Raw genomic sequence first — 14122 nt, 5'->3', positions numbered from 1 at the left:
TGTTTCCTCTCTTTAGCTATTGCAAATCATGCTCTGGTACATATCTTTGTACATGTACCTTTGTGGCCCTGCATGGCCATTTCTGAAGGACAGATTCTGAGAAACGAACTTGCCATTTTGCCCTTTGAACAGGTTGTCATACTTTAAACTCTCAAGAGCTCAAACTCTCATGGTCCCTTGTCTTTTCTCCATTCAGTGATTCCTTCTTGGCTGCCCCCTAGTACTCAGTACCATCTGTAACATGGGTAGAATACTTGCCCTTCCTTAGATCTCATCTTTTAGATGCATCATTACTAGTAGGCGTTTAGTCAGTGAAGGAGTGTTTATTTTTTATAGGTGGTAAGAAAATCATTTCAGGTTATGGACCAGTGACCTGGCAGGATTCAAGCTAGGCAGAATCGTCCATCTCCTAAACCTATGTCCCTTTCTTTCCAAAGGAATTTGACCTGGACGTGGTGGCTGTGGTCAACGACACAGTGGGCACCATGATGACCTGTGCTTATGAGGAGCCCACCTGTGAGGTCGGACTCATTGTAGGTGGGTGTCTTGGAAGGTCTCTCTCCCAGGGGAAGGGAAAGCAAGTGTTCCTGTTTTGGGGGCATTCACACAGCAGTTCTACCTCTGCGTGAGACACTGTGTATGTGTCAGTACCGTCCTGTCACCACCTTTGGCCAGAGTTCAGTCCTGGACAGAGGTGGCAGGGCTCTCCAGGGAGCTTTCCCCATCCAGATGCTCTCACGTGCTTTACCTTGCAGTAGAATTCTGTGATCAGACTGTCAAAAATTGTGTTCTTTCTACAAATGAGGCCCCTGATGGATCACATGGTTTGGGTGGATGGGGTGAGAGCTGGCCTGATCAGCAGGGCAAGTCTATTTGGGCTTGTGTGGAGGTTCTTATGGCAGGGTGGGAGTCTGAGGCTTGGAGGGAAGCAAAGACTACCTCCTTCTCTCCTTATAGTACTTAGAGCTGCTAAGGGCCAAAGAGTATGGTCTTGGGTTCCATTTTACCTTAGCTTCTATCTGCGAGTAGTCCCACCACTGACATGGGTCCCATAGAGGTTATCTATTGGCTCTTCAGGTCATTCTCTTGTGATCTAAACACATTCAGGGACTGGGTCTAGTGCACATACAATTCCTGAAGCATATTGATTTGGGCTGTGAGGGAACCATTTGTCGAGCTGATCCTGTTCCTGGTGTCAGAGGATGCTGGGAAAAGGCCCCAGTTTCTTAGCCAACATCTGCAGACCCTACCTGGATAGGGAGGGTGTCCACCTGAGTGGACTGCTTGCTGAGTGTTAAGAGCTAGGGATAAGACCTCAGCAAACAAGAGGCACATGCCAGCAAGACCTTTTCATTGTTAAACCACTTTTGGTTTCTGTTGGAATTCAAAAAACTGAGAAGCAAGTCCAGGTGAAGGGTTGTTTGGGGCCTGTTTGGTTTTCATCTTTTCTTTTGCAAACTTCTCTCCACCCTGTCCCTCCCTGTGAAGGGGCTTAGGTATGAAATGCAAAGCTAGGGTGACACAGCACTTTCTTCTCCTTCCCCAGGCCTGCTTTCTTGTCTCAGGTCCGCCCATCCACACTGCCAGGTGATTAGGTGTTCCTGGTACCAGGTTTGATCAACATTCCAACCCTCTTGCTCCATCAGTGAATCAGTGAATCTCTTTCCTTGGAACTCTCATGGGCAAGAAGTCTGGTTTACATGTTCTGGCTTTCTTTGCCTTCCCTCCGCTTCTGGGGACCCTCCTCTCTCAGTTTTATACCTAGAATGAAAAGGAGGAGCCAAGAGAACAAAAACAGAAAAAGCCAAGCACGCCATCAGAAATGTCTGCAAATTCTCCTTGAGTTTCTTCAGAGGATGAAAATGCCCCAGAGCCCTTTTGGTGATGATGGTGGGAATGTCTCTGTGTTCCCTAACAATGAAAATCTACCAAATCCCACCTTAGGATGGTTCAGCGTTGCTCTGGGGACTTGATGCAAAGTGTGGTCTGTGGACTGGTAGCATTGACATCATCTAGGAGCTTGTTTGAAATGCAGGATCTCAGGCCCCCCAGCCAAACCAAAACCAGACCCACTGCCATCAAGTCAGTTCTGACTCATAGTTACCCCCATTGGGTTTCCAAGGCAATAAGTCTTTACAGAAGTAGATTGCCTCGTCTTCCTCCTATGGAGCAGCTGGTGGGTTTGAACCATCAGCCTTCTTGTTAGCAGACAGTATGCCACCCCAGACCTCCTGAATCAGGATCTGCATCCTCAGGTGATTCAGGTGCATATTAAAATACCTGTGTGAGGGCACCTAGGTTGGTTGGTTGGTTGGTTTTAATTTGCAGTCATTCAGTGAGCCAAGTCCAGTGACCACAAGTTTGGATATCATGGCAATTAAAACTACTGTAAAACTTTTGGAATGCTTATTCTCAATTCTCTACTTACCTCCTCTCAGACATGGCCTGGCCCTGGTCCTCAGATGAGTAGTTCTGCTCTAGGGGCTTCAAGATTGAGATCAGAGGCTCCTGAACCCCTGGTGACTACACGTTAGCTTGTATGCCACACATGCGCATACCCACACAAATGTTCATTGCTCTCGGGAGAATCATCACATTTTCAGAGAGGACTGTGGTACCAAACACGTGAAGATCCATTGTCTTAGGAAGGTATACCTGTAATGCTTAGGTGACTGCTCTTCCTGAAATAATTGTGGATTCATTCTGCTTCAAGCAGGAGAGTTTACTGAACAAGCATACTCTGTGACCATCCTTAATAAGAAAAGATAAGCAAACATTTGTGGTATGATACCAACTAACACAAAACACTTGCCTTTGAGTCAGTTCCAATTCATGGAGCTCCTGTGTGTGACAAGAGTAGTACTGTGTTCCATGAGGTTTTCAATGACTGTAACCTTTTGAAGCAGATAGCCAGGTTCTTTCTTCTGAGGTGCCTCTGGGTGGTTCATACTGCCAACCTTTACTCAACCATTTGTTCAGGGACTCCATGATCATAACACAACGCAGCGCACTGCCATCGCATCGGATCTGACTCATAGCGACCCCTCCTTGGGTTTCCGAGGCAGTATCACTATGGAAGTAGATTGCCCAACATTCCTTCTGGGTAGTGGCTGGTGGGTTTGAACCACCAGGCTTCTGGTTAGCAGTCAAGTGCCTTAGGTACTATGCCACCAGAGCTCCCTCCATGATCACAGAGAAGCCCAGATGTATTATTATTTTTATATGTATATATGTATCTGTAGGAGCTCTGGTAGCATAGTGCCTAAGGCACTTGACTGCTAACCAGAAGGCTGGTGGTTCAAACCCACCAGCCACTCCTTGGAAGGAAGATGGAGCAATCTACTTCCGTAGCGATACTGCTTTGGCAACCCAAGGAGGGGTCGCTGTGAGTCGGGTCCAACTAGATGGCACATAACAACAACAACAATATATGTATCTGTATAGATATACATACATATCCACATACATACATATGTGGTGGGATTGGTGGTGGGTACTGTCAAGTCAGTTTCCACTCATGCAACCCAGTGTGACAGAGCAGAACTATCTCACTTGGTTTTCTTGTCTGTAATCTTTACAGAAGCAGATTGCCAGCTCTTTCTCCCATGGAGCCTCTGGGGGGTTTGAACCACCAGCCTTTCAGTTAGCAGCCAAGCACTTAACTATTGGGCCACCAAGACTCCTTATACATATGTGTGCGTGTGTGTGTATATATATGCCATTCCAATCTGGGTATTGCCCTAATGTCCATCATTGAAGATAGAATTCCTTTGTTGTAAAATTATTCTCTATTAAAATAAATATGGCCTTGGACAGGTTAACACACCAGACTGTCACTACTAATGCCTTAGTTTAAAATAAGCCAATCACATGCTATAGATGGCTTAATTCAGGTTCTCCTTTTATATCTGGAGGTTTTCCTGGAAAATGTTAGAAAAGAGAAGCTATTTGTTCATTTCAAAAATGTACCCTCACAGGAGAAAATATTGGAAAACAAATATCTTATACAGGATTTATATCCAAATATATGGGAATAAAACCTCTTAAATCTAAGAGAACAAACAATCCACTTATAAAATAGGCAAAAGATCTGCACAGACACCTCATCAAAGAAGATAAACAGATGGGAAATAAGCATTTGAAAACATGCACAACATCATATGTCACTAACAAACCAACCCACTGCCGTGGAGTTGATTCTGACTCAGCAACCCTTAGGACAGAGTAGAACTGCCCCATAGGAGCTCTGGTGGTGTAGTGGTTAAGGCATTTGACTGTTAACAAGAAGGCTGGTAGTTCAAACCCACTAGCCACTCCTCAGAGAGAAGATTGGACAATCTACTTCGTAGTGATACCGCCTTGGAAACAAGATGGATCCAACTTGATGGCAGTGAGTTTAGTTTTTAGTTTAGAACTGCCTCATAGAGTTTCCAAGGCTATAAATCTTTACGGAAGCAGACTGCCTCATCTTTCTCCCTCAGAACAACTGGTAGGTTCAGTCTTTTGGTTAGTAGCCAATGCCTGAACCACATCACCACCAGAGCTTCTCACATCAGATTACAGCAGTGAGATACAGCTACCCACTGATTAGAATGGCCAAAATCTAAAACACTGACAACAGCAAATGCTGGTTAAGATGTGAGCAGTGGTAACCCTCACTCACTGTTAGTGGGAATGCAGAATGGCTTGGTCCCTTTGGAATACAGTCTGGCAGGTTTTTTAAAAGCTAGATGCAGGCTTACCATGTGAGCCAGCAATTGTGCTCCTAGGTATTGACCTCAGTGAGATGAAAGCATAGGTCAGCGTAGAAACCTGCACCTGAATGTTTTTAGCAGCTTTATTCATAATTGCCAAAAATTAGAAGCAAATAAAATGGCCTTCAGGAGGTGAATGGTTAAACTGATACATCAAGACTATACAGTAGTATTCAGCAGTAAAAAGAAATGAGCTATTTACCTGCAAAAAGACATGGAGGAGTCTTAAATATACATTGCTAAGTGAAAAGGGCCAGCCCAACAAAGCTATGTATTGTACGATTTCAACCATATGACATTCAGGAAAAGGCAAGACTATAGAGATAGATGTTTCAGTGGTTTGCAGAGGTTTAGGGAAGGGGAGGAAGTGAATAGGTGGACCACAGGACATTTGGGGGACAGTGAAACTGTATGATACTGTAATGGTAGACACATGACATTAAGAATTTGTCAAAACCCTAGGACTGTACAACAGAAAGCATGAACCCTAATGTGAACTGTGGACTTTAGTTAATAATGTGTCAACATTGGTTCATCAATCATAACAAATATCCTACAGGAATGTAAGATGTTAATAGTAGAAGCATACCGGAGCTCTAGACTTTTGCACAATTCTTACATAAACTTAAAACTGCTCTAAAACAGTAACGTCTATTGGAAAAAAAAGAAAAATGGGCCTGCTGTATGTGGAATCCCAGGCCCTAGGTCCAGTTGCAAGACTTCAGGTATGGAAGTCTGGCTGTTCATTTCCCACTCTTCTTTGTTTTAGGAACGGGCAGCAATGCCTGCTACATGGAGGAAATGAGGAACGTTGAGACGCTAGAGGGGACCAACGGGGAAATGTGTATCAACATGGAATGGGGTGCCTTTGGGGACAACGGGTGTCTGGATGATATCAGAACCAATTATGATAAATTGGTGGATGAGTATTCTTTAAATGCTGGAAAACAAAGGTAATTCTGCCTGGTGGAAGGGATTCATGAGAGGGTCTGTCTGCTGGGAAAACAATTTGGCTGTACTCTGCCTCTCAAAATGGAGGACTTTTCTAGCAATAGGGTGTGGACAGAGGCTTAGAGATTGGCCCCTGGAGGTCCTTGCTTTACTGTTGACCTTGGCTTGTTGGTCCAAGGACCACAGACAACCAATGAGGATGGCCTCTGCCTTGTAAGAAGTGGTAGGTGATTGGTACGAGATGATGGGTGACTAATTTTCCTCTGCTCAGGAATATGTCCAGAGAACAGGGTGGCAGTTGCCACCTGGATGATTTTGGTTTTTTCTTTGCTGTGTTTCTTCCTCTTTGAAATAGAAACCTGTTGGTAAGCAGGTTTTTATTTTGATTTGTTCTTTAGTGGAAGTAAAGCCCACTTGGCCAGCAGTTATCAAAGGTCAATGGAAATAGGATATAATTTCCTAATTATAGAAGGGGAGGAGGGTAAAGAGATGTGGATTGGATTTGGGCAGGGGAGGGGGAGGCCTAGGTAAAAGCAGAGGAGGGAGCCCTGGTAGCTTAGTGCCTAAGGCACTTGACTGCTAACCAGAAGGCTGGCGGTTCAAACCCACCAGCCACTCCTTGGAAGGAAGGTTGGGCAATCTACTTCCGTAGTGATACTGCCTCGAAAACCCAAGGAGGGGTCGCTGTGAGTCGGTCCCACTTGATGTTGATGGCAGGCAACAACTTTGCCAATTCATCTTCCCTACAGTGAACCTCTTTTGCCATCTAGTGGCTATTTGTAGCTTTGCAGCTCAAGTCTCAGACTCAGGTGATGGTGTCTACCCCTCCCAGTGACCCTTTGCCTCAAACTCCCAGGCCCCCTTTGGTCTCAGGAATTGCACCATCCCCTGTAATAGCCAGGACAAGTTGGGACAAGCTGTGTCCCTATAAGCAGAAAGTAGGGCTGGGGTCGCACCTCCCAAACAAGTTGTTTTCCAGCCACCCTCAAGATTTTTACCTTTTTGGAATACCACCTATGTTGTTCAGTCATTTAATGTGTTTCTTTCAATTAGCTTGTATTCTTTACTTAAATTTAATGAAGGATGGAGAGAAAAGGAAAGCTAGAATTACCTTAAGTAGATGAATAAGCATGAATATAGTGAAGAACCAACAGTGTAATAAAATTCTACCTAGATGCTATTACCTGCCAAAAGCTCTAAAGTCAGACCCCCCCCTTTTTTTTTTACAACATTAGCAAAGGGGCTTCATAGAGATAAAACGTATCAGCTCCAATCTGAGTTGGTCTCCTTGAAGGAGTCAGAAGGATTGAGCAGGAATTGATGGTAACAGCCCTCTCCCCTGTGACTTAGTGCTTTGCCATGTTTTTCCTTGGACCACCTGACACCACCCAGAGTGTCACCAGTGGACTCTTCCCAGTGTGAGGATACCAGGCTTGGGTGTATGCCATGAAAACCTTTAAATCTCTTGTCATTTTCAGAGATTCTTGAGTGTGGAGAGGGCAGGAAATAAAAAGCCCCAAGAACAGGTTGCTCTCAGGAGTGTGTGGCAGCCTCAGTTCTCCAAACTGCCTGGCCTCTACTATATCTTGACCAGTACTCTGGACTTTTGCAAAACTTTTAAGAAACCTAAGACCATTCCCCCTTGTTGCCTTTTTGTCCCTGTAAGCCTCAGCCTAGCGGTTTGCTTATTCCACAGCTATGTGTTGTACACTTACAGAGAGCTGAGTGCTGCACGGGGCTCTGAGGATTCCAGGCTAACAAGACTCATAGTCTCTGTCCTTCCGGGGCTTCCTGTGCAGTGGAAAAGAGAGGCAGTGGACCCCCATGTTGTGAAGACAGAGAAGCATGGGGTGTGTGGGAGTCCATAATAGGCAGATACAACCCAGTCTGGAGAGGAGGAAAGACCTCTCAGGGAAGCTGGTGCTGAGAGCATGCGTGGGGTTTAGCCAGGCAAGGAGCAGGAACTTAGATGAGATGGAAGACTGTCTAGCTTCAGGCTTGATTTTGCTTCTGGTTTGGGGAGGGTTGCGGCTTTCCCAGTCCTTCCTGGTCTCCCTTTCCTGTGCCTCTGCTGGGGACGCCCGGGCTGGGCATGTGCCTGCTGCTGATGCCCTGGAGGGGCAGTAAGAGACCTGGAGTCACTGTGAGGCCGAGGGGCTGACAGTCCCGGTCACTTCTCACAGACACCCACCCCACCTCCTGTTTCAGGTTTGAGAAGATGATCAGCGGTATGTACCTGGGGGAGATTGTCCGTAACATCTTGATCGACTTCACCAAGAAGGGATTTCTCTTCCGAGGGCAGATCTCTGAGACCCTGAAGACGCGGGGCATCTTTGAGACCAAATATCTCTCTCAGATCGAGAGGTGAGAGGTTGGCCTGGCCGGGTCCTTGTGGGGGTGGTCCCTGATGGGGTAATAGGAGCACTAAGGAATATTTTAGCCTTTGTGAGGGTGTTCTTTGTCCTCTGGAGCGAGGGTTGTCAGGCCCTGAGCATTTACATATTGAAATCATGCAATTTTATTATGAATTATTTTCATTTGTTTGGGCCAGTACAGGCATACCTCAGAAATACTAAGGGTTTGATTCCAGGCCACCACAATAAAGTGAATATCGTGGCAAAGTCACACAAATGTTTTGGTTTCCTAGTACATATAAAATTATGTATACTATACTGTAGTCTTTTAAATGCGCATTATGAAGAGCTTAAAATATTGTGAGAATTACCAAAACGTGACACAGAGACACGAAGAAGCACATGTTGTTGGAAAAATAGTGCCAATAGATTTGCTTGACACAGAGTGGCCGGAGACCTTCAGTTTGTTTAAAAAACGCAGTATCTGCCAAGCACAGTAAAGCAAAGTGCAGTAAAACTAGGTATGCTTGTGTGTTGACTCATTTGAAAATGTATGTGTCAGTGGTTATATGGAGTCCATTTTAGGTAGAAAAGGGACACTGGAAGGAGTCTTGGTGGCACAAGTGCTCATGCCCTTGGCTGCTGACCAAGATTGGCAGTTCCCGCCTGCTTAGCCGCTCTGTGGGAGAAAGCCCCGTCCGTCTGCCTCTGTAGACTATAGCCTAGGAAGCTCTGTGAGGCAGTTCAGCTCTGTCACATGGGGTCCTCTGAAATCTGAATGAACTTGATAGCACCTGACAGCAACAATGGGAGCTCTGGTGGCGTAGTGCCTAAGGCACTTGACTGCTAAACAGAAGGCTGGCGGTTCAAATCCCCCAGCCACTCTTGGAAGGAAAGTTGGGCAATCTACTTCCATAGTGATACTGCCTTGGAAACCCTAGGAGGGGTTGCTGTGAGTCGGATCTGTGAGTCAGATCCAACCTGATGGCAGTGAGTGTGGTTTTCTTGGTTTTTTTTAACAGCAATAACAAAGGCATTAAAAGTATTTGTGTTAAAGGGGCGTTGGGTCTGACTGCTGAGAACCACCATCTAGCCACTTGCCCTGGGGGCAAGTCTGGCCACTCCTTGTGTGTGTGTGTGTGTGTGTGTGTGTGCGTGTGCGTGTCCCCATCCATCCCATGAAAGTCACATCTGTCTCCCTGCTGTTTTGTTCATGTGGAGTAAACATTCCAGGCCTGCTTTTGCCATCTTCCAAGGTGAGCTATGAGACTAGGTGGAAAAGTTCTCTTGAAAAGGAAAACCAGTTTGCCCCCGCCTCCTTGTTTTTAGTAAGGGCCATGAGAAGGAACGCCAGCATCAGCTAACTGGGGCCCGTGTTTTGCTTTTCCCTATGCCTGTATCTGGAGCCTGCTGTAAACCTCACTGCCCACGAGAACCAAAGCATTGAGAGCGAGCAGCAGGCAGACGAGCCAAAACAGTGCCACTGGGAGCCTTGGGTGCGTTGAGCAGCAGCTCTTCACAGCCACAGGGGCAGGAGGGGGCCGTGCTCAGCGGACAGTGCTGTGTGGCCCCAGGGTCAGAAAATGAGTTACCGCTTCCTTTCTGTCACCAACCCAGATGGGTCAGAGAGCCTAAACAGTGAAAATATGAACCATAGAAGAATGAGGAGAAAATATCAGTGAATAGTTTTCTGATCTCAGGGTGGGAAAGGTAATTTGAAGCCTAGTAATTGATTTTGAGGAGTGAACGAAATCAGAAGAACTGCCAGATTTAGCTACATCATAATGCAACCCACAAAACCAAACCCACTGCCATAGTGTCGATTCCAACTCATAGTGACCTCCACTGCCTCGTGTTCCTCTCATGGAGCAGCTGGTGGGTCTGAACCACTGACCTTCTGGTTAGCAGCTAAATGCTTTACCCACTATGCCACCAGAGCTGCTTACATTATAATGTAAGCTTGTGTAAATTAGGAAAAGAGAAAAGAAGGGAGTTAAATGTAAAAGGTTAAACAGTAAACTGAGGAAAACATTTGTGTTATATAGATAAGATGCAGAGCATAACTTGGTGGTCCACAGCTCCGGCAGGTCTGGACTTGAGACCCGGCTCTGCCACGCTGGCTATGTGCTGTATGCTGTGAGCTTCTCCTAGCTTCCATTTCCTCATGTTTAAAACAGGGATAATCATAAACCCATTAGTTGGTTGTTAGGAGGCATAAATGAGATGATGTGTGTAAAGTGCTTGTCACATAGTAAAACCAAAAAAACCAAACTCACTGCCATCAAGTCGAATCTGACTCATAGCGACCCCCATTGGGTTTCTGAGGCTATAAATCTTTATGGAAGTAAATTGCCCCATCTTCCTTCCATGGAGCAGCTGGTAGGTTTGAACCCCTTACCTTCTGGTTAGCAGCCAAATGCCTTATCAGCTAAGCCATCAGAGCTCTCACATAGTAAGACCTCAGAAAAGACTGGCTACTGTTGTCATTGTCATCTTTGTCATTGTCATTAATGTCTTCATCTTCATCCCTCTCAATTTAATAAGACAGAGACAACAAAAACCCAGGAGAAAAGAAGTCTTGAGATGAATAAGTAGTTCATAAGGTCAACAAACAAATGAAAAAGATGGTCATCCTTACTAATAGGAAATGAAACCATAGTGTGATGCCACTCTTAGCAAACTCAAAAGTTTTTTAAAGTTATCATTTGTACAGGGGCAAAGGTGCAGCAAATACTCTGCTAGAGAGAGCAAAGTGATACAGTGTCCTGAAAGGCACTTAGCAATGTGTCAAAAGCCCTTGAATCCAACAGTGGATCCTAAGGAAAAAGAGTTGCACACAAAGATTTATACACTAGATACCTTATCAAAACATTTTTTTTTTTAATTTTTATTGTGATTTGGGTGAAAGTTTAGAGCAAATTCATTTTCCATACAGCAGTTCATATACGTTTTATTTCATGACATTGATTACAATTCCCCACAGTGTAACAGCTTTCTTCCCACTTCCTCCCTGTAGTTATCTCTTTCCTGTCTTTCTTTCCTATGCATTCCTCTCCCCTGAGCTATCATCCTGTGAAAACACTATCCTTCTGTTCTTCCACATTTGATTGCTCCAAGGAGAATATCTACCTGATATAAATATTCATCTCATATGCCTATTTTTTGGCTGGAAGTCACAGGAATGAGTTCAGTTCCAGACCTGAAGGGTAACTAGGGGCCATAGTCTCAGGGGTCTCACCAGGCTCTATCAGACCAGCAAAGCTGGTCCCCCCTTTTTTTTTTTCTACAAATGATTTTGAGTTTTGTTCCACATTGTTCTCCCTCTCTATCCAGAATCTCCTACATAGATCCCCCTCTAAGTGGTTGACAGTGGTAGCCAGTCACCATCTAGTTCTTCTGGTCTCATAGTCGTATAAGCTGCAGATCGCATGGTGTACTAGTCACTAGGACTAATTGTTTCCATGAATTTTTGGTTTTCTTCATTCTTTGCTCTGGATGAGGAGAGACCCATTGTTGCATCTAGATGGCTGCTTGCAAGCTTTTAAGATCCCAGTCGCTACTCACCAAAGTAGGAGGTGGAACAATGTTTTGTGTAGTATGTTATGCCAATTGAGCTTGATGTCTCCTGCAACTATGGTCCCGAGCCCACAGGTTCAACTACTTAGTCCTTTTGGGTAGCAGGCTGTGACCAAGAAGTGACTACAACCTTGCCCCTTGTCAGCTCTACTATACACCTGGGAATTCAGATCATACAAATAAACTTATAGGACCACTGTCTGCCAACCCTATACATGGCCTTGGGTACACTTCCCGTTTCATAGATATACCCACTAGTTCAGCCTGTCCACCCATCTATCCACCTGTATACCCATGAATATAACATTGTTTAATGACAGGAAAAATAGATGGGAAGGAAACATATTAAGATGCATTTTCTTGGGTGTTGGAATTATAGATAGTATGAATTTTCCAATTTATATTTTTGTAGATTTGCTGAATTTTCTACAAGTTAACATGTAATGTTTTTGTGATCATTAAAAATAAAAAATAAAATGTATTTTGAAGAAAAAAAATCATGTTTTTACTCACAGGTAAGCACAGGGATTTGGGGCTGGTCCTTTGGAGTCAGCTCCTAGGCTGCTCTTGTGGGTCCCGCCCCATCCAGCCCCCTGTTTTTGTCTACTGCAGTGACCGATTAGCACTACTCCAGGTCCGGGCCATCCTCCAGCAGCTGGGGCTGAACAGTACCTGCGATGACAGTATCCTTGTCAAGACTGTGTGTGGGGTCGTGTCCAAGAGGGCGGCGCAGCTGTGTGGCGCGGGGATGGCTGCCGTGGTGGATAAGATCCGTGAGAACAGGGGACTAGACCATCTGAATGTGACAGTGGGAGTGGATGGGACGCTCTTCAAACTTCATCCACAGTAAGTGGCTTCCATTTTCGATCGGCAGAGCTTCCCGGAACATTGGGGTGTGATTCCTGTCGTGAAAGCTCTGAAGTTTGCCTGGGATCCTTGAGGAGGCAGAGAAGTGGCTTCACTTGGCTAGCTTAGACCAGCAGCGTGACATGATCCCCCTCTCAGTCTTTCTGGGTCCCTCTTAGGTCAAACAAAGTACAGGATAGTGATAGGGAATAGGTGAGAAGGCAGGGATGGGTGTGGGCTTCCCATCAGCCTGGCCAGCTGCAGCCTAGCTGAAGGCTGTGTTTGCTAAGTGGGGAGAGGGAGTGAAGGGAAGTGGGAGGAGGACCCATTGTCTTAATCACCTGCTAAATCCAGAGTTTGTAAAGACTTAGAAGGGCAGGTGCAGTTTTGGCCCTGGGTGTCATGGCAGGTTGGGGTATGAAGTATCCTCCTTTTGGTCACCAAGGTCTAGAAGCTAGTGGCTGAGGAGTGTCTGACACCCCATGCCAGAGAAGGACACCTGCTCTTTGATCCGCTACATGTCCTAAAGCTTGGTTCTTATGTATAGATACCATATAATTTATTGCCCAAGTGGGGTACTTTTGCCAATGAAAGGGGTGCAACTGTCTCTACTCTGGGGTCATCCCAGTGGAGAGGGCTACAATGTCACCCTACTTAGGAGCAACCTCACCCAACTCAATGTAGACATTAGCTGCTTATCTTATGGCCATGGTTTGGGATGGAACCATCTGGACGTCTTGTTCCATCCCCACCTCTGTCTCTACACCTCAGTAGCCGCCCGCATCATTATCTGAGTCAGCACATGGGAGTAACTTAGAGTGAGACTTTGGGGCCAGACATTCTTGGACTTAATTCCAGCACCATCATTTAGGAGCTCTGTCCAATTAATCTCTGCAAAGCCTCATCTTCCTCATCTATAAGATAGGATAATAATAGCCACTGGCACATTTGGAATGTATATACCTAATATAGGGAGCTCTGGTACCATAATGCCTAAGGCATTTGATTGCTAACCAGAAGGCTGACGGTTCACACCCACCAGCCACTCCTAGGAAGGAAGGTGGGGCAATCTACTTCCATAGTGATATCTTCTCGGAAACTCAAGGAGGGGTCGCTGTGAGTCTGATCTGACTCCACAGCAGTGAATATACCTAATATATGGGGCACCTAGTAGGTGCTCAATAAATGGCCATTGTTAGAACCTCCTGGAGCCTCATCTCCACAAGCATCCTTGCCTGGCTGTGTCTTTGGTCTTCATTGGAGAATGCAAGTGCATTGCATCCCTTCTACTAGCATTGTCCTTCACTGGGGGTTGGGGTTAGGGTGGGGGGCTCCTTCTTGTCCTTTCAGGTGCTGGGGTATTGAAGGGGGTGGCAGAGTCTCAGAGGGACTGCAGCTGGTGTGGAATATGTTTGTTCATGTGTAGCCTCCTGAACTGGCCTATACTTGACCATTTTGGATAAACCTCTGTGGTCCATGTCCAGGACCTAGCACCTATCTGTATTTTCAGCTTCTCTTAAACTGTACTGAATTGTGTCTTTGCTGAAAATAGTATATATATATATGTTGTTGTTGTTAAGTGCCGTCGAGTCATTTCCGACTCATAGCGACCCCATGCACAGCAGAACGAAACACTGCCCG

At 45.6% G+C, this 14122-nt stretch overlaps 1 protein-coding gene across 1 annotated transcript in view; it reads left to right on the top strand.

The window, feature by feature from the left end:
• The window catches only part of HK1 (hexokinase 1), a 92548-nt gene that overhangs the window by 74781 nt on the left and 3645 nt on the right, over positions 1-14122 (top strand). Inside the window, exons 14-17 of the mRNA XM_007940667.2 lie at positions 438-537; positions 5524-5707; positions 7914-8069; positions 12248-12481. Coding sequence (XP_007938858.1) covers positions 438-537; positions 5524-5707; positions 7914-8069; positions 12248-12481 — 674 coding nt within the window. The remainder of the gene's footprint in view (positions 1-437; positions 538-5523; positions 5708-7913; positions 8070-12247; positions 12482-14122) is intronic.

The sequence above is a fragment of the Orycteropus afer genome, unplaced genomic scaffold, assembly GCF_000298275.1.
Source record: "Orycteropus afer afer isolate SDZICR_OR568_19922 unplaced genomic scaffold, OryAfe1.0 scaffold00070, whole genome shotgun sequence".
In the NCBI taxonomy this organism is placed as follows: domain Eukaryota; kingdom Metazoa; phylum Chordata; class Mammalia; order Tubulidentata; family Orycteropodidae; genus Orycteropus; species Orycteropus afer.
Note: the sequence above shows the minus strand (reverse complement) of the source record. Positions and strands in the feature narration are given on the sequence as shown.